Raw genomic sequence first — 23,189 nt, 5'->3', positions numbered from 1 at the left:
GTTTCCAGAACCAGAACTAAACAAAGTGATGCAGCACTTAGTTTCTATGCTTCTTGATGATGGAACGAACTCACTGAAAGCCTAAGTTGTGCAGAAACCACTGGTTCCAATAAATCATGCCTTTTGTTTACACCACTCGATTGATGACACTGACGAATCAACTGTTGTGTGATCACTGACGAGTGATGGACTGAAAATTGGGTTTAAATTTGAAAATTAAACTTTAAATATAAATTTAAATCTGCATTTTAACACTGGTTTACGCTTTTCCAATGGTTCTATTAGACATACTGAGGTCTCTTTTTAAGCAAAACTTAAAAGGTTTGTTATTTTCTATTTGTCTTTCCTCTGATGTGATCTAAAGATCCTGTAAAGTTGAAAAATGGTCTTCTGGTAAACACTGGCATATTGACAGAAATATTAATATGCACTTTCTGTGTAATAAACACAATAAATGATCAAATCTTTGCATTTCCTTTTGTATGAATAGTGCTATATAAATAAATTTGCCCTGCCTTTTACAAGCAGATTCAAATAAATTTAAATAACCATAAATATCGCTAAAGTTTGATTATGCCACCAGGAATTGGTTTGCCAAGGCTCTCGCTCTTGCCTGCCCCCCAACTTGCATGGCACTTGATCTCGACGTGGTGGCCCCACATAGAGGGGAGTCTAGCTGCAGCCCAGCTGAGCTCCAGCAGCCAAAGTGTGACCAGCAGGTGCTCTACATGATCTCCCGCCCCTCAGATTTCTATGAGGATGTTCTGGTCTCCCTAATACAGGCGAGGTTTGCCTCCTGATGTCGTCAGCAATGTCATCAGGATCACTTAATTGCTTTTAGTCTGACTGCACCCCAAACCACCAATTGAGGAGACTCAGACATCTGATCAAGATGCCCAATGTCCGGCTTCCTTTGGAGGTTTTCCAGCCATTTCCAGGCCCCAGGGGGGACCCAGAACTTGCTGGAGATCTATGTATCCGATCTGTCCTGGAAAGGCTAGGAGGTGTACGGATGCTGATGGATACTTAAGTGTATTTGTCAACTTTTTCTCCATCAAGACTCACCGACATCAGCCAGCGCCTTGATACAGGTCTCAATGTTGCTCTTCTGAGCTGAATTAATCCCCTTAAGGTTGTAGATTCTGAAAGCTGACTGGAGCAGCTTGATGAAAGTAGACTGGTTATTCTGTAAAAAAACAAAAGAACACAAGATGCTATTCTTTTACAAAGGGCAAAAGTGCAGACAAATCTATATAAAAGAATATCAGGAACACACCAACAGCGGAACTGACAGGACTAATCTGTACAGACTGTACGAAACAACCGCAGTAAGTGCTCTAAATTTAAAACGTCTGCTAGGAAAATCCCAGGTGAATGTGCAGTGACAAAAGAAGCCTGTGGCTGAAATACTGCTACCATGGAGAAGCAAAAAGCTGCCGCATGTTTGACATGAACAGAGTACCTGCAGCATGGAGTAGTTCACAGAGAACGGTGACTCAAAGAAACTCCTGATGATGGCCATCACTGTCTCTGTCACATACTTGTCCAGGGGATCTGGGCGGTTACGCTCCGTAGTGTTGCACATCTTTAACACAAAAGCAAAAGGATATGAACCAGTCTGAAACAGTCATGTTTCACTTCTCGGAAAGTCCAATGCAGAAGCATTCTTATCATTTGAGCTTGAACATAATTTTGCAATGGAAGAAAAAGAATTGTGGTAAACTGCAAGCAGGACCTCTAATGACTTTATTTCGTCTATGGTTTCCATCTTGCCACTGTGCAATAATGTCCAAGGTTTGGGGCACAACTAATAGTGTCCTGTCAACAAATTCCTCATCATGAGCTATGGGTCTTTGCAATTTCTCCAGAGTTACTCTGGGTTTTTTGGCTGCTTCTCTGATTAATGCCATTTACATTTTAAGATGGAAATTAACAGAGCTCTGCAAGATGTTCAGAACTTAGGAGATTGGTTTTAGAAACTAATCCTGGCTTAAATTTTATTCAACTTTATTCTATGATGGATTTACATAATTAGATGTTTACACAATATGTTATAAATGGATGATTAGTGCACTATTACTGTAAGCAATATGGATATTGCAAGATAACTGTCCCGTGCTAGCCACTTCTTTAAGCATCAGCCATTCGGATGTTAAACAGACGCAACATTTTCAATAAAACTTTGTTATTGAGATGGAAATATGGAGTCATTGCTTTTTCTCAAACCAGAAAGACGTTATTACTGTTAAGTAAATGTATGTATGTCATATCGTCATCTCAAAATTTGGAAATACTACTGTATAGCACATGTTTTCTTAATCGTTTAGGCTTATTTAAAGGATAAACCTTTAGATTTTTATGTGCAAAAAATAAAACCATCTATTACTTTCCTTCTGCTTCACAATTATGCACTACTTCATATTGCTCAATCACATAAAATCCTGATAATAAGCATAGAAGCTTATGGTTGTAATGCTAAAAAAAAAAAAAAAAAAGGTTCATAGAATAGGCCCTGTGTGTCAGCAAAAGAAACATTGATGAATGTTGAAATGTTTACTGCCTCATTAAGAAAAAATAAATAGTGTGACCTTTCTGTGTGAGTTTTCTTACAGTGGCCATGTCGACCAGGAAGTTTTCAAATAGCCTCCAGATATGAGAAGACGTGTAGATCTCCTTCATTTCCACTTCAGTGTCCACATAGCAGTGATTCACAAAATTCACATATGAAGTTTTAACCTTTGGAGGACACAGAATTAAGACGTTTCCAGATAAAATAAAAAAAAACAGAAACCAAAATGTGTCAAAGATTAATCTACAAAGAAAATAAAATCACAATAATGAACCTTTACCTCTGGCACACAGTTGACATCAGTGATCACTTTAACAATGTCATCCAGTGGCAACAGCGAGTTGCACTTCAGCTCAGTGTAGACATTCTTGCCCTCGGTGCAGGCGGCCAGCAGGTCTACGAGCGTGTTGTGGTACGCCAGGGATCCGTTCTCATCTGCCCGCTCCTGCTCAGAGGCCATCATCTGCAGCAGCACCGAGAACGACGAGCGGTCGTTGTAGAAGACCAGCACATCCTCACCTGCATTCACCAACTGGTTGGACAAACAGAAAAAGAGCAAGAAGCAGATACAGAAGTTTACATTTCATATTTACAAACTTTCCAACTCTAGGTCTACCTAAATCAATTCAAATCTGTTTGAAAAACTTAAAGTTTACAATGAATTATGTAGTGCTGAAGCTATCCATGTCTGGTCTGGGTGAAATACTGGATGGACAAACTGGTGCTACAACTATGACAGCATCCCACTGGCTGAAGAGCTCAACAATCTTTTTGAGAAACTGGTGTTAAGACGCTTCAGCCTAAGCCTTCCTTCCTCCTTTGACCTGCACTAACAGGTCCAACAGATATATGGAAGATTGCATTTTTGACACTTTTCAAACATCTGTAAGCCATCTGGAATCAGAAACAGTTATTTCAGGATGTTTGTGGATTTCAGCTCTGATTTCAATACTATCCTCCCTGAAAACCAAAAATCAAAACCAATGCTGACCCTGGATGACCCTCACCCACCTCCAGATGATCCTGAGGATCCTCAAAAAAAGAAAAAAAACAACCAAGTGATGAGCTGCTGCTGTTGTCCTTTTTCAGAGCTACCATGAAGAGCATTTTAACAAACTGAATCACTATTTGGTAAGCTAAGACTGCAGGGGGGGGGAGAAACCCTCCACCAAAAAACACTGGATGTTCTCTCCCCTCCATCGCTAGCAGACTTTCTCTCTCTAGAGCCAACAACATCTTAAAGGACTATTCCCACCCGTCTTACCATCTGTTTGAACTGTTACCCTCTGGCAGATATTTCAGATCTATAACTTCACAGTTCAATAACAGTTTGTTTCTCACTGCAGTAAGGCTCCATATATGATAGCGCCATTATATTGTTGTGATGTAATATGACTGTAAACATTTGCTACCTCGTTCATGTCATATGGCAGAATAATTTGACTTTTCTGTCTAGTTTCTTCTTGTTTTTGTTGTTGGAACTCATCTTACTTGGTTACTGATAAATTGGTGTATGCCTTGTACATAGTAGTGTGTGTGTGCGTGTGTGTGTGTGTCTGTGTGCGTGTGGGCGTGTGTCTGTGTGTGATGTAGCCTTTACTGATAGATTCTCATAGGAGAAGTACTCTTAATTCTATTACATTGTTTCTGTGTCCATATTTGTATCTCCACAGATTTCTCATGGAGACAAGAACATTTTCATGGTTTGTATTTCCAGATTTTACTCCCTTTTGCATGCTTAATCTGAAAATATCTTGATCCAATTTAACACCTTTTAAGAAGGTGTGGGACCCTCACAACATCCTGCATGCATAAATACTGGGTCCAAATCACCTTGTGAGCATGTGACATGCCACATTTAAATTTCTACCTCAGTCATGACTTTGTCCTGACATTTCTTCATGTACTTCCCGTCACATTTCACGATTGTTTGCAAAAACTTGAGGTACTGAACGTGACGTCCATGGGTCTCGATGCAGTGGACGAAATGGTGGACCACGCGGTCGCTGATCTCATTGCACAGCTGATTGTTGTTCATGAAGATGTGACGCATCGTCTCGGCTTCCAGTAGCTAGCAAAAAGCAGGCATAATGGTTTTAAGAAGAAATTATTTAAAACTGTTTATACTTAGTAAAGCAAAAAGTGAAGTGAACAAACCCCAGGAGTGAGGAAGAGGTTCAGGTGTTTGTGTAGCAGAACTTGATTTTCTGGATTTCCTTTGCAAAAGTTTTGCAAAAAGCTATGAGCCAGCTTCATGATCTCATTCATCTTCTCATCATTCTGAAAGAAGCCACACAAATAAAGTTAAAGACATTTGGGGGATCAAACAGAAACACCAACAATAACTGCGTGTTGATGGAGATGTTAATGTTGGTTCTCACCTTTTCGTAGGGGATCTGCAGCAGCTCCAGCACCACAGTGTGGGCTCCCATGTTCTTCAGCAGCCTCTGCAGCTGCAAACGGTTCTTTTTACTCACACAACACAGCCGACTGAAGCGCTCCAGGATCTAATGATGGGAGACAGAAATCTTTTCCAGAAAAATACCAAAAACTGGGCAGTCAGAACGGCAAAATGAAGACATGAAACTCACACATTTTAGTACTTCATAGTTGTTTTCTTGGTTACTATCCATCTGAGGTTTGTTTTCCCCATCTTGCACCGGACTCAGAACAGCATCCTGGAGGAGGAAGGTGGACACTGTGAGCTTGATAATTTTAAAACGAAGCCAAAATGAATACAGACAATATAGCCACATACTGTCTGTAGCTAACTGATAGAACATAGTATAAAAATAACAAAAATAAGACTGTAAAAAAGACTTAAAAACTTAGTGAGTGCTTTCTAAATATTTGCAATTAATTTTCCGTAACAGTGTAACTATGATTCTGTCTCAATCTTTGAATTATTTGATAATGAATTTTAGTCATCGTTTTAAAAGTTATAACAGCTTTTTTCCTATTAAATTAAATCATAATTTGAAAACTGTCATTTGCATTTAATGTGGTGATTTTTGGACAGCAGGTAAGCATCTACATGTTGGGGCTCTTCACTCTGCCTTACCCCTAACTCGTCATTGCCGTAGATTCCACTTTTCTCCACCCACAGCTCCGACTTCTCCACAGTCAGACGCAGCTTGTCCAGGTCTTCCTTGATCTGTGTATAGTTGAGTACATCCTGCTCTGAAACAAGGAGCTGAACCTGAAATTACAGAAAAAAGGAAAATCAGAGACAAAATGTTTTTATGCATCCCTATTGAAGTGGCCCCATTCCTGAAACAAAACCAGTTTTCATTTGAGTTGAGAAGAAGTCCCTTCACTAATCCATTAATTGGACTGAACAATGAAAAAAACAGGTGGGGAATTATAGGGATCAGGTGCAGCTTGCAAAAGCTATGCAGGTGTTTTATCTGTGTTTCATTGATGAATGGAATTTTATAAACGTACATAATTGTATTTTTAGAGCATTGAACAATTGCTCCGTCTTCTCTGGTCTTGGTATCATTGTTCAGTCAGGTATGTTTTCCACCAATGTCACATCAGGAAAAGTCCAGGGCCTGACAGGATCACAGCAGAATCCTTAAAGTCTGTGCAGAACAACTCTGTGATATTTTATAGAACCGATTAACCCGTTTTTTATTTAGGCAGAAGGTTCCCAAGCTCTGTAGAGAATCTATAATTGTACCCATGGCAAAAAAAAAGCCTAATCTCCAAAAGGGCCTAATTATTTTGAGCTGATGGCTTTGCACTCTATTGCTATGAAAAGCTTTGAGTACATGGCCAGCTTGACCTTTTGCAGTTTTCTTACCAGCCTCACAGAGGAGCAGAGGGCACAACTGTCACTGTTTAATTATCTGCCCAAGCATCTTGAGGGCACAATAACCCAGGCGAGACTTTTGATAGTGGGTTTGACGTCGGTTTTTACTATAATTCAACCCCACAGTTTGGTGACATATAGGCGGCAACAGTGTCCTATTCAGAAAACAGTCAGGTCAGGCGTGTCTTCTCCTCTTTTTGAATATTTTAAATGCAAATGCCTTTGAAAACAACCTCATCCTCAAGTATGTAGATGACACTTTTATTGTCAGCGTTCTGCAAGATGGAAACCTGCTGACGATTACTTGCTGTGTGATAAACATTACCTGAAGTTAAATATTAGCAAAACAAAAGACTTGGTCACAGAAGACAGGAAAACTCCCCAACTTGCTGTAATCAATGGATCTCTAGAGATGACTGTGTACAGCTACAGGTACCTGGTAACTACTGCAGACACTTCTCTCTAGTTTAACTAATAAACTGCAGCAGTTTACAAGAACAGCAAAAAAAAAAACAACAACAAATTTTAAAGATCCTTTGTTGAGTCTTTTTTAACCTTTGGTTTTACAGCTTTCTTTGACAACTTGTTCTTGAAAAATAAAAACTGTCTGTTCAATATAGTTAAAAACATTAAGAAAAATAACTGGCATTCAACAGCACACCTTGTTTGACACATTTTGTCCATTGTTGCAACCGTTTTATTCCCTGTTGATTATTATTAAGTGAGGTAAATGTGTTGACATGTGTGGATTATGCCTTTACTGTTTTTGACTGATGCTATGCACCAAATTCAGTAAGAAACTGAAGAATAACCACTCTGTAAATTATTGGGAATGTCCCAATTGTGCATTTATTGTGTACCTGTTTAAAGGCCTGCAGCATCTCAGCTCTCTGACTGAAGTGTTTGAAGATGAGCTGCAGCGATCCAGAGACCAGAGGCGGATAATCTTGCATGATGAGATGAATGAGAACCCTCAAAAATGTGCGGCCACCTTCATCATCAAGCTCTAACACGCTTAATTCAGAGCTACAGAACACAAAAGTAGACTTGTATGAATGTTGGACACCGTATGGAAAAAAATTGCCAAAACAATGTCAGGACGTAGCTACACCAACCTTCCTACAAACATGCTCTCTGCTTTCGCTGCAATCTCATCCATGTCAGGCTCAGAAGCTAACAGATGATTAAAATATGGCAAGCGTTAACATCCAATATTATAAACCTTTAGGATGTGAACAATAAGAGACAAATCTCACATGTAATTGGAGGGTAGTCAGCCATTGAGGAACAGCTGTCAGGCACTGTACTTTCTCCAAACTCTTTCTTGTAGATGGACAGTAGGTAAGTGATCCTGTAGTCCAACCTCACACTTAGGATGAACTTAAATGAGCACAAAATGTGAACAAGGATTAAAAAGGCATTCAAACTGAAACAGGCAAAAAAAAAAAAAAAAAAAACCCTGAAATGGATCAAATATTCAGCAGCAGTTCATACTTGCAAGATCTCAATGATCTTCAGCTTGGTGTCCATCACCACGACGTCCTCGTTGTCCGGGAGAAAGTGTCCTATCCCGTAGCGCAGGGACGGTGGCGTGTCAGGCAAACCGTGCGGCACGCCTCGACTCATTACCATCTGAGTCATCATTTCTCCAACGCCGTGGATTGTGCGCAAAACATTGTTTCCTAAAAGGGAGAGGTTGTTTTTTTTTTAGTCTGTTTGTGTGTGAAACATCAACATTTAAATGATTACAGCTGGTGAAACAATAAAAACAAAAACAACTCGGCAACATTAACTCAGCCTTTCAAATTTGTCATACTATATTCTTTGTTCTCAGTTCATAACTATTATTACAAAAGTCACAATAAAACATTTTAGAGATGATTTCAATCTTTATGCTTTTATAAACTGCTCTAAGTTTGCATACCAGAGCAAACCAGATCAGTGTTATGTCAGCGTAAGACATAACACTGATCTGTTATGTCTAAATTTCTGAAATAAAACCAGATAATTAGCTTTAATCTACCCTTATTTTGCTACACATAAACCAGTGTCAGTTTAATTCTTAAGTGACCTCGCTTCAATGCACACAAATGATCACAAAAATGATCCTAATAGCTGACCGGCCTCTGGAGTCTTCCCAAGCTTGCTAAGCAAGCCGAAAGGTTGCTGAACAATGTCCAGGATGGCCAGCAGGGTGCGTGTGAGGCGCAGCAGCTCACTGAAGTTGTAGAAACCAAAGTACACCAAGTGTCGAGCCAGATTGACCACCTAACAGAGGGGACATGATCACAATCAGGATAGTGAAAGAAAGCCATAGAAATGTTTGCACTTCATGTATTCAAGAACTACCTTAACATTTTCACAAAAATAGTTGAAACGATAATATACATTTGAGGAATTAAATACAATACAATCCAACAAAAATGCAAATAATTAGTTTATTATTACATCTAACTGCAAGTAAAACATACAGTTGTCATTTTGATTTTGGAGCTTGATGGAAAAATATGTCCTATAAAAAATGTGTGTGAGAGAGAAAGATTCAATGAAGTGCAACCAGTGAGAAAATAAATTATAATTGCAGGCTTCACAATGTGTAAAACACCTGGCAGCTCTGATTTTCAGAATAAGGTTGTTGAAAGCGCTTTCTTTCTCGCTTGAATTTTCTGAATCTTTGCTTATTTTGTCAAACTGAACCAAATTAACGAGCATGCCAGGAAATAAAAATGACATACTCTTAATCTTTTTCTGTCATTATAGGAAACTTTGAAATCTTTTTGGATATAATGTTTAATTCTACTTGTTATAATGGAGCAAGGAATTAACTGTACTTTCTGAATAAATGCAGTATGTATTTTGACAGGATTAATAGATTAAAACATATTTATTTTCAGTACAAATTTTAATGGTCAGCTGAATGTCACACATGACATAGACTAACAGGCCTACAAAGTATATTTACCTCTAGTGTGAGTTCATTCTTTTCTTTGTCCCCAAATGGGTATTGCTGGTTGAACACATCTTTAAGATAATCATCAACAAATTCCATGGTGCTTTTAAATTTCTTCTTCATCTCCTCTCTTGAGTCGACTGTTAACTCATACTTGAACCTGAGCAATAAATCAAACAGGTGAGAATTCGCCTACAAATAAGACGAGTCAGCCAACATGCAGATGCTCACTCTTTGATAGAGATCTTGGAAGGGATTTCAGTCCAGAGACGGGCATAGCGCACCGGAACCACAGCCTCCTGTGGCTCGCAGTCCACATGCATGTGCAACATCAGGCGACAGAAGGAGGCTCTGAGGTTGTAGGGCAGGCAGTCGTCAAACATGCAGCGCAGGATCAGATCCACAGGTAGTTTGTCGTTGATCTGGTTGATGGCCAAATACTGACGATCCAGACACATTTTGGCAAACAAGTTCAGCTGACACCTGCAGAGGACGAGAGGAGAGACGGCGGAAACATTTTAACGTGTGTGTTGATTTTAGTGTCAATGCAGGATTTAGTCAGTGGTTCTTACACTTTTTAGGGATCACATTTAAATATATCTATATTTATTCAAATTAATATGTTTAAACTTTTGTGCACCTAGTGCTGCTGTTGTGGAAACGCCAACATGCTAAATGTTTAACATGGAAGCAAATCAAAGTCACAACATTGAAAGACAATCTTGTAAATATTGTGTTGGACCTCTTTTGAACTCCCTTAAGTCTGCATGACTCAAAGTGTGGGCTTTGTGTCATACACTGTAGTGATGCAGATACAAACATAATCAGAGACATTGCTCTGGTAGCCTGTGGAAAGAGTGGCTCCTGGTTTGGTTTTCTTTGGGTTCAGACCATCGGTTTCAACATTCAGAAATGATATTCTACATACCTTGGCTGTTACAACCAAACAAATATAATGCATTTTTATTGTCCCTTCTGACATCAATCAGTTTTTTGTCCACACAACTGTTAGCACTCTCTGTAAACCGTTAAGATGATTATGCGAGAAAATCCCAGTAGAGCAGGAGTTTCTGGAATATTCAGACGTTTACAAGCTCAACGTCACATATCTCTTTTCTTCCCCATTCTGGGGCTCAATTTGAACATCGGAAAGTTTTCCTCACATTCTCTAAGATGCCTAAATGGATTTAGCTGTCACCAGGTGACCGGCTTATTTAATATTTGGTATAACAACCAACTGAACGGCTGAAAATGTGAATGTTCCCCCTCAGGACATGCCTCACTTTTTGAGAGTCACTGAATTACACTCATTACCTGTAGTAGGTAAGGAGGTCTGCATCAATTTTATGGTTATTCTTAGCATCCTGGGCCAGGTGGCGGATGGATTTGCCATGAGGCTCTTTGTGGATGTCGATCCAGTAGAGCCAAACCTCCTCTTCATCCCCATCATCTGGGGAGAAGGAGGAATCCATAGAGTTTTCTGAGTTTGAGATTAGCCTAGTGGAGAGTGGGGATAGAAGGAAAGCACATATAAAATGAAGCACTGGACAAATGTAGCATGTACGGTACTTATATAGGACTGATGCAGGACAAAATCTTCATTTCAAAACAGACATAGCACTACAAGAAAGTTCACACACACTGAGGAGACTGTGCGTATGTTTAAACATGTTCAAAAATGTTATATGTGAAATAAGGCAAGATAGTTAAAACAGACATCTCAGGGTTCGACTCACTTGGTCTGAATAAGGATGTCTGCGTTGACAGGATTTATCATAAATTTAATGATAAGCTCCTGCGTGACGGGGATGGCTGTCTTGTTGGACGCACAGAGATCAGACAGATAATCCAGGAACCTGACAGAGTAGATCAAACAAGAATGGATAATATTAACCAGAATAACAGATTCGGACCAACTACATGACAGGAAGTCAAACAAGACACATTATGTATTGTCTTGGCGTTATTAAACCAAATTTCTGAATTTTATCTTTATTGAAAATGGACCACTTGCTTTGTGAGAGGTGTTTGTGTCTCACCTCGGCTCTCGATTTCGCCTCAGCAGGCTGACAAAGGTCTCGATCTCTCTGGCCGTGATGTGTTTTTCCAGCAGCTCCGGTTGTGTGGCAGCAGCCGCTGTAATCTGTGTCCTCAGCCAGGATCTCATACCCCATCTGAGACTGCATGATGGGGAACCTTTGTGGCTATATATTCCTGCAGGTAGGGTAGAGGAAATTACATATTAAGAATCATTCTTATGTATGGTGCATCATTTTATAGGTGCACAAAGGCATTACAGCATGACTAAAACCACTTTAGCCACCTAATTTAAAAAAACAGTCGAAGAAATGTGAAGAGGGTAACAGTGGGACGGTTGTTCTCATCATGATGAAAGTTCATAATAATGGCTACGTCTGCGATAATTGATTAATAATGTACCTTGTAAAATGTCAAGAATGACGCCAAGGACGACTGAAAAATAATTTATAGGCCACCTGGATTTGAACATTTAACACATTGCAACCATAAAATTCATTGTATTTCTCTGGAATTTTACATGATAAACCAAAACAAATTAGTAAATAAAGCATTTATGCTTTTCCATTTTGTGTAGTAAACAAATAAAATCAGAAAAATGTGGCAAAGATATGTATTCCACCCCATGATCTCTATCCAATCTGACTAAGCATAAAGTTAAGGGTAAAAATTTCAGTTTAAGCAAGCAAAGCTGATAGAGTTATATGCTAAAAGACCTGCAACCGACCTGCAAAGGAGGATTAAAATGAATGACAGTTTTCCTTACATCTTGGTAGAAGAATGTAGAAACAATTAGTCTTGTTTTACTAAACTACTGCTGCATAGTGTATGTTGGGTAGTAAAAAGCTTGCTTTGTGCATACTTATTTTCTACAGTAACAAACTTCATTTTTCAACTACCTCACATAATTACATGAGTTCATACTACAAACATATACAAGGCTCATTTTATACCTGGTTCTTACGATAGTCCTGCTGGGAGTGTCGCAGCACTCTGTAGCAGAGTCTAAACATGTACTTGAAGTGAGAGTAGCGCTGATCTCCCAGTTCCTCCAACCTTAGCATCGGACCGTCGCCATTATCTTTGAACGGAGCCGTAAGAATGCCAAAAATCTGCAGAAAACATCAAGGATAAAATTGATTCTCATTTTAACATCTTGAGGCCTAAATGTAATAATTTACTGATACATTTGCATACAAAATTTGTTCAATAAACGTGTTTGTACTGACCTGGGAAAGGATGTTCTGCTCCCTCATGAGTTTTTGCCGCTCACGGTTGGGCGTGGAGGTGACCACAGAGAGAACATCCTGCCCATTGTTTGGCACCACGCACACAAAGAAAATCAGGTCCTCTAGAAGCGTTGTCACAAACCTGCAGGAAAAATCCAGCTCAAAAATCAAAATGAACCAACACCTCCAGTTGTAAGCCGCATCATTTAATTTCGCTGTCTGTACCTCCTCTCATTCTGAGTAATGTTGGCAAACTTAAGCTTCCTCACAGTGGACTCCAGGACCTGGTTGGCATCATTTGCAAAGTCCAAATCTCTGACCTCAGATAAAGGAACGGATACAATGGCAAACGCCTCTTTGTCCTCCTTTGTGGAACAGGTACCAATCTAGCAAAAAAAATAAATAAAACGCATGTAAAGCACTCAGTATATTTGACTCGTATGTAGGTGTGTGTGTGTGTAGCAGTATTATGGAAACCTTGAGCATAACCGGACGCTCCTCCTCTGTATCTATGGCGATGTTTGTACTTGTCACCCAGGTGTTTGTGCACAGGTGCCGAAGTCTCACATAGGAGTTTCTGGTGAAAGATTAAGCCAAAAAACGTGAAAAATAGTCATTTTAAAACATTTTAAATGAGAATTTATCACTGGGTTTTTTCACTCAGTTACTACCCTATAAAATCCAACTTGTTTTCTTTCAGTCTCTTTTTCCTTTGGTCATTTGTTCAGTTTTTCTTTATTTTAAAATAAACTTAGGATTAAGAAAAAGCTGATAAAACAATGCCTATGGGAAAAAAATATATGAAAAATGGTTGGAAGGTTGTGTGAAGCCACACTGATCTAAAAGTTTGGACAAAAACATTCAAGCTTTGACTTACTGTTGAAGATAAAAGTTGCAAATAAGCTTCCTTTTTTGGTATTAATAAATACCAAAAAAAAAAGACCATACTGTTTTTTTCCTCCATAATTCAAAAGATATGCGAAGGAGTAGGAGAACTTTTTAAAAATGTACATAATGTCCTTGTGTACTGAATAAAAACAAGAAAACTGGATATATACAGTATATCAGTGCAGTATAGAAAAACAGATTTATAACAACAGAAGTGTCTTTAAAAAGCAGTGCAAATTATGAAACAATTTACCGACTTTTCAATATTGCACTGAAGCCTTAAAGTGAAATGGGTCAAATTTCATTTTTAAAGTAGTTAGAATTAAAAACAGGAACTTGGATTCAATCAGTTATGACAAACTTAGATAATAGATAATTGCATAATTCCGCAGTTTCAGGATTGAAACACCTGGAAATGATGAGTCAACCCACAACATTAACACCTGCAGAGGTGCATCACTCAAGGTCACTTGTTTGTGAAAATAAACAGGCTAAAGAGTGTGGATAACTGGGACGCCACCAGGTGAGATACTGACCTGGGCACCAGGCAGTCCGCCCGCTGCAGGGTGGTGGCATCCAGCTCAAACAGAGATGCAATGTCGTTCCCATGGGGAACAGAAACCAGAGTGTAGGCAATCCGCTCTGCGGCTTGGTGCTTCCTGTTGGAGAAGCCAGCGTCCGTCTCATTCTGCATTAAACACAAAGGTTGAAATGATACAAGTAATCACTATTTGTCATCTCTACCATCGTCTCATGATACCAAACTGCAATTCACTGAGCTCATTTTAGGAAAACAGCAGGAACTTGTTTTAACTGTACAACATTTAAGGCAGTTAGTCTTAAATGTAAGGGAAACGGTGGATTCTGCTGGTTTAATGTTACTCTTCAACTTAGGCAGAGGATTTTGGACATCTTCTTGTGATAGTAGGATTGGTCAGACATTCCTACTATATAGACTGTAAGGACAGAGAGATCTGGTTTCTCTTCCCCAGACAATATTTCTGGTTAGCACTTTGGCCTACTGGGTTGTTTTTCAAGTGCTTGATAAATAAAGGTGGAATGGGATGGAATAATCAGAAGATGAACAAATGGATGGATTCAGGCAGTAAATATCAATGACAGTAATTAAAATGTTTTCCAGGACTATTAGCATTTTTAAAAAGCTGACCAAAGATTCTCCACATTAAATTTTTCTATCTCTTCAAATTAGACTAAAGCAGAAAATAGATTCAGAGATAAAGGTAAGTAATGGTCCAGTGTTTTTATGATTGTACAGTTAGAAACACATATGATTAAAAAACCTTCATGGACACCGTTTTTATTTAATTTACTCATTGTAAATTACATCAACTTTAGTCCACCTTAAAAAAAACTGACTAATAAATTTGTTTAAAGCTGAGCACAGATTCCCTCCTTGTCAACCTGGCTTCTCTCTCCAGACTTAAATTTTGACAAATGAGCTGAAACGTTGATAAATACTGATAATTACTGTTGACTGACAGAAAACAGATGGATACGAGCCAAAGTACAGTTGGCTGAATCTCCCACTAATGATGTATCGAATCACACAGTCGAGCAGACAGACGGCCACGACTTTCCTGGGCGGCTTCAGATGCAGCAGACGACGGTAAGGGTTAACTTCTCCCACTGTTCTCTGCATGTCAATGGGAAGCTCCCCAGAGCTGGCTCCACGCCTCAGCTTCTCTGTCCTCCCACCCCCTCCCTCTGCTGGTGACTCACCCAACCAGTTTAGCACAAGCGAGTGAAGCAGAGCAGACAGCACGTCTGCCTTCCCCCTCCATCCTCTTTGCTTGCTGGGCACCCCCACACCCAGACGTTATGTAAGAAGCCCCCTGTGAGTTTGAAATTCAGCATGTGCTTAAGAAAGTGTGCAAGGGCTGAGGGCTTGTGTGTGTTTTGCCTCGGCAGAATACAAATGTGGGAAGCTGCTACGAGCTGAGAGAAACGTCTGGATGCAGATCCAGAGTTCGTTTCCGAGTGTGAGTGCGGGTGTAGAAATCTGCAGAGTGAGCCGAGTGAGTACTTAACAAGTGATATTGTATAATAACAGGAGACAGAGAGCTGCCTTGAATTCTGAAGCTGCTGTGGTAATTGTTACCAGAACTGAAAATCTAATAATTACATTAGCGTTCAGCTTATTTTTACCATGACACACTGAGAAATTAGGGACAATTAACATCAAAAACCATAAAAATTTGCACATAAGGGTGGATTATCTATGAGTAATTGATAATAAGATGCCTGTAAGATCACATGCTTTGAAACATGTTTATTTTAACGACTCACCTCTCCTTGGGATTCTGCCGTACCGTTTTTGAATTCGGGGTTCATCTACAGAGAAATTAAGCAATCAGAGTCAGAGAGTTCTGGCAACAACCTTACTGTCATAAAATACAGCACCTAGGAACAGATAATATCAGAGAAAACAATGGGAATGCTGCCACCTACAGCATGTCACCCAACATCTTTAACCAAGTCAAGTGTGTATCCATGCAACAAAAGGTGCATCTCAGGAATTTAAAATATCAAAAAGTTCATTTTTGCAGTTATTCAGTTAAAATGTGAAGTTTATTAAACACAAAAGGATAATTTTGATGATTATGGCTTACAGCTTAATAAAACCCAAACTTTAATTTCTCACAAAATTAGAGTATAAAGGCATTTTGCGAGAGTTGATGCAGAATGGCGTGTAGAAAATCAGCCTGTGGTTTCCTCATGTGCTAATGATGCCCGGGTGTCTTCAATGGCAGTCTTCAGCTCATCTGCAGTACAAGATCTGGTGTCTCTCATCTTCATCTTGATGATGGATTACACAGTTTTTATGAGTTTCAAGTCAGGCAAGTTTTTCAAAATCACCAGTGATAATCTGCTGAAACTGTAAGCAAAATATGCATACATTCAAAAAGAAAACAGTAGATCACCAAGCAACAGTCCAATTCTTTTCCATTTTCTCCTTAGCCCAGGTGAAACTAGGAATTGCTTTTTTAAGCATCTCTGCTTGGTTCTCATATCTTCTGTGCTTCTTCTGGGATTTCTCCCACTGAGCTCAATTTCTGAGGATGAAATTCATTCTAACCAATCAGTGAACTGAAAGAAGAGTTTTGAACGATGATGTCGACTTTCTGCGCTGTTTTACAATTTCAGTTTACCTGACCTTTTATGGCTGACCCTCCTTTTGAATGATGCCAATTACCGCCTCCTAAACAATGACCAAGTCAGCAGTTTTCACCATGATTATGTTATCCATAACATGAGCATGTTGTAGATTTTTTGTACAAAATATATGAGGTTATTGAAGTTATATAATGATCAAATTTTCTGAGGAAACCAAACATAATATCTTGACTTCAAGCCATACTCATCAAAAAAAACCAGAAATAAATATATAAATGCGGACTCACCTCTGCAGCCAGGTAATTCCCAGTGGCCAGGTGTTTGAAGCGGAAGAGACTGTTCCACTGACCCGCTCCACTCCTACAGGGGTCATAGTGCACAACCTACCATAAACACACCAAACAGGAAAAATTAAGTGTGTGGAATTATCATTTTGCAAAAAACCCTTCAGGGTGTACAACTCTTTTTGCAAAATTCTGCTGAATGAAGTGCTTCATGTTAAACTAAAATTGAATCCATAAATAAGAAAAACAAAAGGTCCCTTTTTTAATTTTCAAGCCCTTGGCAAACATCACTTCATCTATCACTGTGGGACAGAAATGTGGCTTTGTCTTTATTATGCACGATGGCATTTAGCCGCTGATATGGTAACTTAAGTACATCCTGGTACAAACAGTGGTGCAATAACAGGAACTTCAAATATGTGCCTACTGATAAAGTGAAACATGGAACCCAGTAAAAAAAAAAAACAAACACAGCACATAGCAGAGGAGCTGTAGAGTTAAGGCATGAAAGGGACAATTACAGCCTAAAGTTAAATTTATCCAAACATGGTCATTCTGCTGGTGCTTGTAATAAAAATATATTCTTTTCAGTTTTTCTTCTGGTTGCTGTGATCCTTACATAGAGTGATAACAAAAACATAATAGGAAGTAACATTAACAACATAATAACACCTTGTTACAAATGCGAAAAAAAGTGAAGCATTTTTAATTGCAACAGCATAATCTCAGAATAAGAAATATTATATTTTTAAAACCTCATTTGTATCACTCAGTGTGTGTGTTGATGAAATATACTTTGATCTCCTTCTTATTTTGTAACAGTTTCAGTTGTTTTCCACTTTTTAACTTTTGCTCTTCATGGAAAAATTTAGGTCATGAGATTTTTTTGCAGCCATTTCCTGTTTTAGAAGGATTCAAACACACACACTACCCCAACTGGTGTGGCATGTTCTCTTGTCTTTTCCATTTTAAAGAGTGCTGGTCGTAGATCATGCTTATACCACATACAATGGAAATTTATGAGTAACTAAAAGTTCCTGGGAAACTTCCAACAATATTCTTTTGAGACATGCCACTGACTACAAACTCAGATATTAGAGAATAGCTACCGATGTTAGTTGATGGAAATGTTCTCATTGTTTCTGGGGGGAAAGTATAAAAATGAGACTATTGTGCCATTTTGTGCTTTACCTCAATCTCCCAGAGAGCCTTGGAGCTGGTGGCCGAGGTGGCTGACTGCCGCAGGGTGGTCCTGAGAAAGACATGCTGCTGCTTCTTGTACTCGTCCCCAGTCAGGAACTTCTCCTGCTCAGCATGAAACAGCCTCACCACATCTCCCTGTTGCAAGAAAGCAAATGCTAAGACCATCGCCCAAAAAGCAGCACTGCATTTCAGTCAAAACACGATGAAATCCAAACAGTAACAAGTCAACATACCCCCTTCAAAACGTCTTCCCTGTAGTCACTGAACTTCATGAACAAGGTAACTTTCCAGCTGGTGTTACAGTTGAGGGCATTCACCTGCAGCAGTGAAAAATAAGCATTGAAGACAGGTTGAAATAATAAATGTTACATCCTGGTATGATTCTTGCAGGTGATTCAGTCCCACCTCTTTGCAGCCACGATTGTCTAAAAGCTCGATGTTGCTGGCATGAAGCGGCTGTCCAGCATTCACTGGCATCAGCACCACCTTGTCTCCAACCACCACCTCAATACAAATTGGACACAGTCAAATACAGGCAAGAGACATGGATCTGGACTTTTTAAGGAGTTCTTAGATAAAACAAACAGAAAAGAAGAATGGACCCATGCAAACATTTGTTTTTTCTTTCCCTATAGGGGTGCTAACACAACATGCTGGGCTTCATGTGGATGAGTGGCTGGGATGCTCAGAGTAAAAAACTGCATTCATACAGTGGCCAAGATATAAATCTATCTTCTAAAGAGAAAAATGGAATGCAACTGTATCATTGCTTCCAGATAACATGCTCTGTGACTCAGCACAAGTTGCAACCTTAAGGTCAGACATTTCTGCAGAAACACACAGGCAACCTGCGGCTGCTGGAACAGTAGCTGAAACTTTTCTGTGCAATGCAGGAGAAAGTCTCAGAGTTTCTTCATCCATGCTTTCCCATTTTATTCTGTGCCTGATTAATGCTCAAAAACCATGCAGAAGCAGGGGCAATACCTTCAATCATAGGATGCTAAAAGCCAGAAGGGAAGAATAAAAATCAGAAATGTTACTGGAGACGCACAATGAACTGACAGTCCACTGACGACAGAGAGAAATGTTAAGTTGTTTTATTTTCTTTGGTTATAGAACCACCATGAGGTGAGCAAAATCAGAGAAACCTACATTGTCTCCTTCACTGCGAAGCTTCCAGAAGGGCTGAATGTAGAACCAGGAGCCCTCGTTTCCAGCTGGGTCCAAAGAAACCCGCATGGCGTTTTTCTCAAGCAGCGCAGGCAGGCGTTTGTTCACCGTCAGGTACTTATTACTTTTAATGTGGAGGAGCTAGAACAAAACATTTACGCTGGTTAGAACCTTCAAGGAAAGCATAGTAATTATTTAAACTCTCCAAATTGGATTGGTTTCATATTTAAACATTTCTTAATTTTGCAACTAGTTTTATAGCAGTAAACCAATTTTGATCAAATTGGTTTAAATGTTCTTGTGTAAATGGGTATTCAGTAAACCAATTTTTTTTATTGGTTTACTGAATAAACTAATTCAGCGTAAGGTTAATCAATCAGAACCGCACAGGAGAACCTGGATGTTCTGTTGACAAACATTCGCAAACACCAGCCCCCATTAATTTAGGCCCAGTAATGCCTCAGGGAGAATTAAGTAGCATCGCTTTACCTTGATTAAATTATTAATAAATAGATCTGAGTTTAATATAATAAGCTATGTAATCCTTGATAACATAAATTAGATTACATTACATTAGTCACTCCTCGTAGTTTTCTTATAATTTTCAAGAATAACAGAATGGTTTTATTGTTGATTATAATTGATTCCTAATCCTGTGAATTATGTAATAATCTCCCAATTTGTATATAAATATAATTTAGTATACATCTAATTTATTTGTGTATATATGCTTATATAGATTAATATTCTTATCACATTAATATTAGTGCTTTAATAGTCTGTAATGTATATTTTTAAGTTAAACTTGAGAATTTATGCAGGATTTTTTCAATGTAAATTTCTTAAACCATTTCACAAATCTTGGCATTTAAAAATTCCTGAATCATCACTAAATAAGTTCAGTGGACAGATTCAGCTTTTTAAATATTTTCCCCTGCTTTGCTTCAAAAAAATTGTTTCTTAATTTATACTGTAACATGATAAAGATGGTTTTTAAATATTAAAAAGAGCTCAAACCTTTCCAGCAATCTAAATACGGATCAGTTAACAGTAGAAAAATTCTGTTCAAATATTTCCTCAACAAATTGTGGCTTTACACTTCCATGGTTAATCAGTCAAAGAAAGCAATAGCACTTGTGTTTACAACCTGTCTGAGGTTTCAGCGCCTGAATGACAGCAGCAAAATCCTCAATAAATAGAGAAGGCAAACAAAGCCTATGTGCTGAATACGATTTGAAACCAGAGGCGTTTGCTGAAGCGATTGGCTCTACCTGGATGACACTACTGTACTTGACAACATCGCCAAGGAGTTTCTTGTTCTCCGTATCATTCTGCTTCTGCTCCAGTTCTGCAGCGTGCTGAAAGATAAAAATCAAAAGTTTAAAGTTAAAGAAGGTTAAAGCTGCTGTCACAGTTTTTCCTATCGTGCCTATTGGGTCTAAGCGTGAACAAATCTTATTTCATATATCGAGCTCTTTCATGTCTGAACGGACGTGCAAAAGTTTGATATTGTTCATCTGCAACGTATTGTAAAAGTCTAATGCTCTGTGCAGAGTCGTCAGCAAGTGACTAAATATTTATTAGCTTATTTAGAGATAACAAGGGCATCCATTTTACTATTTTACTTTTGGTTTGGATAATTTTTCTCTAAACAAAGAAAATCATTTAGGCATGATTTAAAGAGGAAAACAAAAACATCTGGAACAGGGCAAATACTTTTTAACACCATTTTAAGTTAGAGACTCTTGTTTTCAAGTGAGACAGGAAGAGTTGGCTAATGAAAGCTACCGATTAGTCAACAACACTCCTTAACACAAGTAATGAAGAAGCTTTCACCATATTTTGAACTGTTAATGTAGGTGTGTTGACATCACTCTGAACTATGGAAATCCAAGGAGTTTATTGGTGGAAGGAAAAATAAATCCAGATTTTACAACAACTGAGTCCTCAAAATACACAATTTTGATTAATCAATAAAATCAATTTATTTCCTAGCCGTAGGTTTTGGTTTTAAAAGCTTCGAGTTGAGAAAATGTGTGATTTAAAATTTGTTTTGTGTGCCTTAATTTGTTCTCATGCAAAGATCGTTTAATTAAGCAATGCCTTGGTGTTTTTCAGCACATGCATGTGTGTATGAATGGTTGAATGACTAAATGTAGTGTGAAGCAGTTTTAGGGTTCTTTGAACATGATCAAGAACAAAACAAATGAATGGCATTTACCATTTTTCCATTTGCACATTATTCTAGATTTTTATTTGACTCCATCATTCGTACTAAAACAAAATATCACATTGCAATAGTTGTCCAGCAACCTTTCCACCAAATACTCCACTCTCATTCCAGTAATTCATTGAAGACTACATTTTATTTCTACTTGATAAATAATATTTTCAAGTAACCCATCTTTTATCAAAATTTTTGGCAACTAAACTACCCATGCTACATCACAGGTGTAGAGTGTGGATTGACAACATGATCTGAAAGTTAAGGTTCTGCATCTTAAAACAAAAACTTTATACCTGTAACTTCTTAAATAGCTCAGCCTGAGTGTTGTTGTTCCCTTGTTTTCCTTGTTTTGCTTTCCAGAACTGCTTCTGAGCCGAATATCTGTTCATGGGACACACCTTGAAGAGGCAATCTGCAGAGCCAGAGATGAATTCAGAGTTGCCACACTTGCTTGGTTTCACTTGCACTCAAAGGCAGAAATGTGCTCAAACCACATATCAACACTGAAAGATCCTTAAATACTTAAATCTCATACCAACATAGTATGAACTCATATTTGTGTGCAATGCATAAACCTACCTCTGAATTTCTTGGGTGGATTGGTGAGGTCTCCTGCGTCGGGCTGGACCACGCACCTGTCATCGACGAGCCTGCAGCGAAGAGGAAAACGGAGAATCGAAACATGACAATTATTTCTAAATGCATCTTTCACGTGGCTACTTCTGTGTCATCCTGCTAACTGCCAGTATGCTACTCTGCTCACTTTGAAAACACAGATTTGCATTCTACAAACTGTAGTGAGGCATCACAGTTAAATGCAAATACATGCCGTAGAATCACCAGCTACTTGAAAACCATTCATTTGAATGGGGCATTCATTGGCATCTTTAGCGGCCACCTGCAGGCTGAAAAGCAACGCAGGAACCACAAAAGAGCGTGGATGGCTCTGTTCACCGTCACATCCATTTGCCCGCGACTTTTCCAGAACCTGAAGTGATTTTGAACGTCTCTGGGTGGAGCTGAAGCCACTTTAGCTTTGATCTGGGCTCTGCAGTCCTGACTTCATGCACTCTATTGCAAGTTTGTTTAAGGGCAAATCACTGAAACGCAGAAGGGTTTTCAACTTTCAAATATTGTACGCTGGAGATAAATAAAAACAAACAAATGCATAACAAAAATCTGATTTTCATCCTGTTGTAATATGAAGCTTTAAGAGTGAATAGTATCAGTCACAGATGATTGATCAGTCTTTGAAACCTTAGTGCCAGCAGAGAAAAAGAGTCTGACTGAGTTTGTTAAAAGTTTTCCAAACATTTCATCCAGTTACTCATTCCATGATTTCCTCATATTTGCTGGTTGGTGGCCGTTTTGTACTTGTGAGATGTGACTTTTTCAGATGAAGAGATCAGTCAGTCATGTTCACATGTGAAGTACTGCTTTCATAGTTTAAAGTTGAACTAAAATGCTCTGTATCTCCAATGCGTACAAATGGGGGCCAACAACAAGCTAGAGCTGAATGCTTTCACAGCAGCTGCACTGGCTGAAATGTTTCTTTTATTTCCTACAATAAAGAAGTGATATAAGATGACTGAACAACACATGCATTTAAATAATCATGGAGGGATGGTAGCTTTTAGTTCTGCATGGGCTCTTCCAGGGAATTCTGTTTAATATTACTTAGGA

General features: G+C 38.7%; 1 protein-coding gene across 1 annotated transcript in view; it reads right to left on the bottom strand.

Annotated features, from left to right (window-relative positions):
- Positions 1 to 23,189, bottom strand: part of itpr2 (inositol 1,4,5-trisphosphate receptor, type 2) — a 64,072-nt gene that overhangs the window by 37,200 nt on the left and 3,683 nt on the right. Inside the window, 35 exon segments of the mRNA XM_032584538.1 lie at positions 1,066 to 1,186; positions 1,463 to 1,585; positions 2,611 to 2,736; positions 2,850 to 3,101; positions 4,440 to 4,640; positions 4,727 to 4,849; positions 4,951 to 5,076; positions 5,161 to 5,247; positions 5,631 to 5,768; positions 7,244 to 7,409; positions 7,499 to 7,556; positions 7,640 to 7,763; positions 7,878 to 8,065; positions 8,504 to 8,651; positions 9,346 to 9,493; positions 9,565 to 9,816; positions 10,648 to 10,830; positions 11,070 to 11,189; positions 11,373 to 11,476; positions 11,478 to 11,534; positions 11,536 to 11,547; positions 12,324 to 12,482; positions 12,600 to 12,741; positions 12,825 to 12,985; positions 13,077 to 13,176; positions 14,024 to 14,175; positions 15,795 to 15,839; positions 16,910 to 17,005; positions 18,098 to 18,244; positions 18,343 to 18,426; positions 18,515 to 18,613; positions 19,262 to 19,420; positions 20,551 to 20,637; positions 21,800 to 21,918; positions 22,086 to 22,156. Of these exon segments, the coding sequence (XP_032440429.1) occupies positions 1,066 to 1,186; positions 1,463 to 1,585; positions 2,611 to 2,736; positions 2,850 to 3,101; positions 4,440 to 4,640; positions 4,727 to 4,849; positions 4,951 to 5,076; positions 5,161 to 5,247; positions 5,631 to 5,768; positions 7,244 to 7,409; positions 7,499 to 7,556; positions 7,640 to 7,763; positions 7,878 to 8,065; positions 8,504 to 8,651; positions 9,346 to 9,493; positions 9,565 to 9,816; positions 10,648 to 10,830; positions 11,070 to 11,189; positions 11,373 to 11,476; positions 11,478 to 11,534; positions 11,536 to 11,547; positions 12,324 to 12,482; positions 12,600 to 12,741; positions 12,825 to 12,985; positions 13,077 to 13,176; positions 14,024 to 14,175; positions 15,795 to 15,839; positions 16,910 to 17,005; positions 18,098 to 18,244; positions 18,343 to 18,426; positions 18,515 to 18,613; positions 19,262 to 19,420; positions 20,551 to 20,637; positions 21,800 to 21,918; positions 22,086 to 22,156 (4,478 nt within the window).

This window comes from Xiphophorus hellerii, chromosome 2 (genome assembly GCF_003331165.1).
Source record: "Xiphophorus hellerii strain 12219 chromosome 2, Xiphophorus_hellerii-4.1, whole genome shotgun sequence".
NCBI lineage: Eukaryota > Metazoa > Chordata > Actinopteri > Cyprinodontiformes > Poeciliidae > Xiphophorus > Xiphophorus hellerii.
Note: the sequence above shows the minus strand (reverse complement) of the source record. Positions and strands in the feature narration are given on the sequence as shown.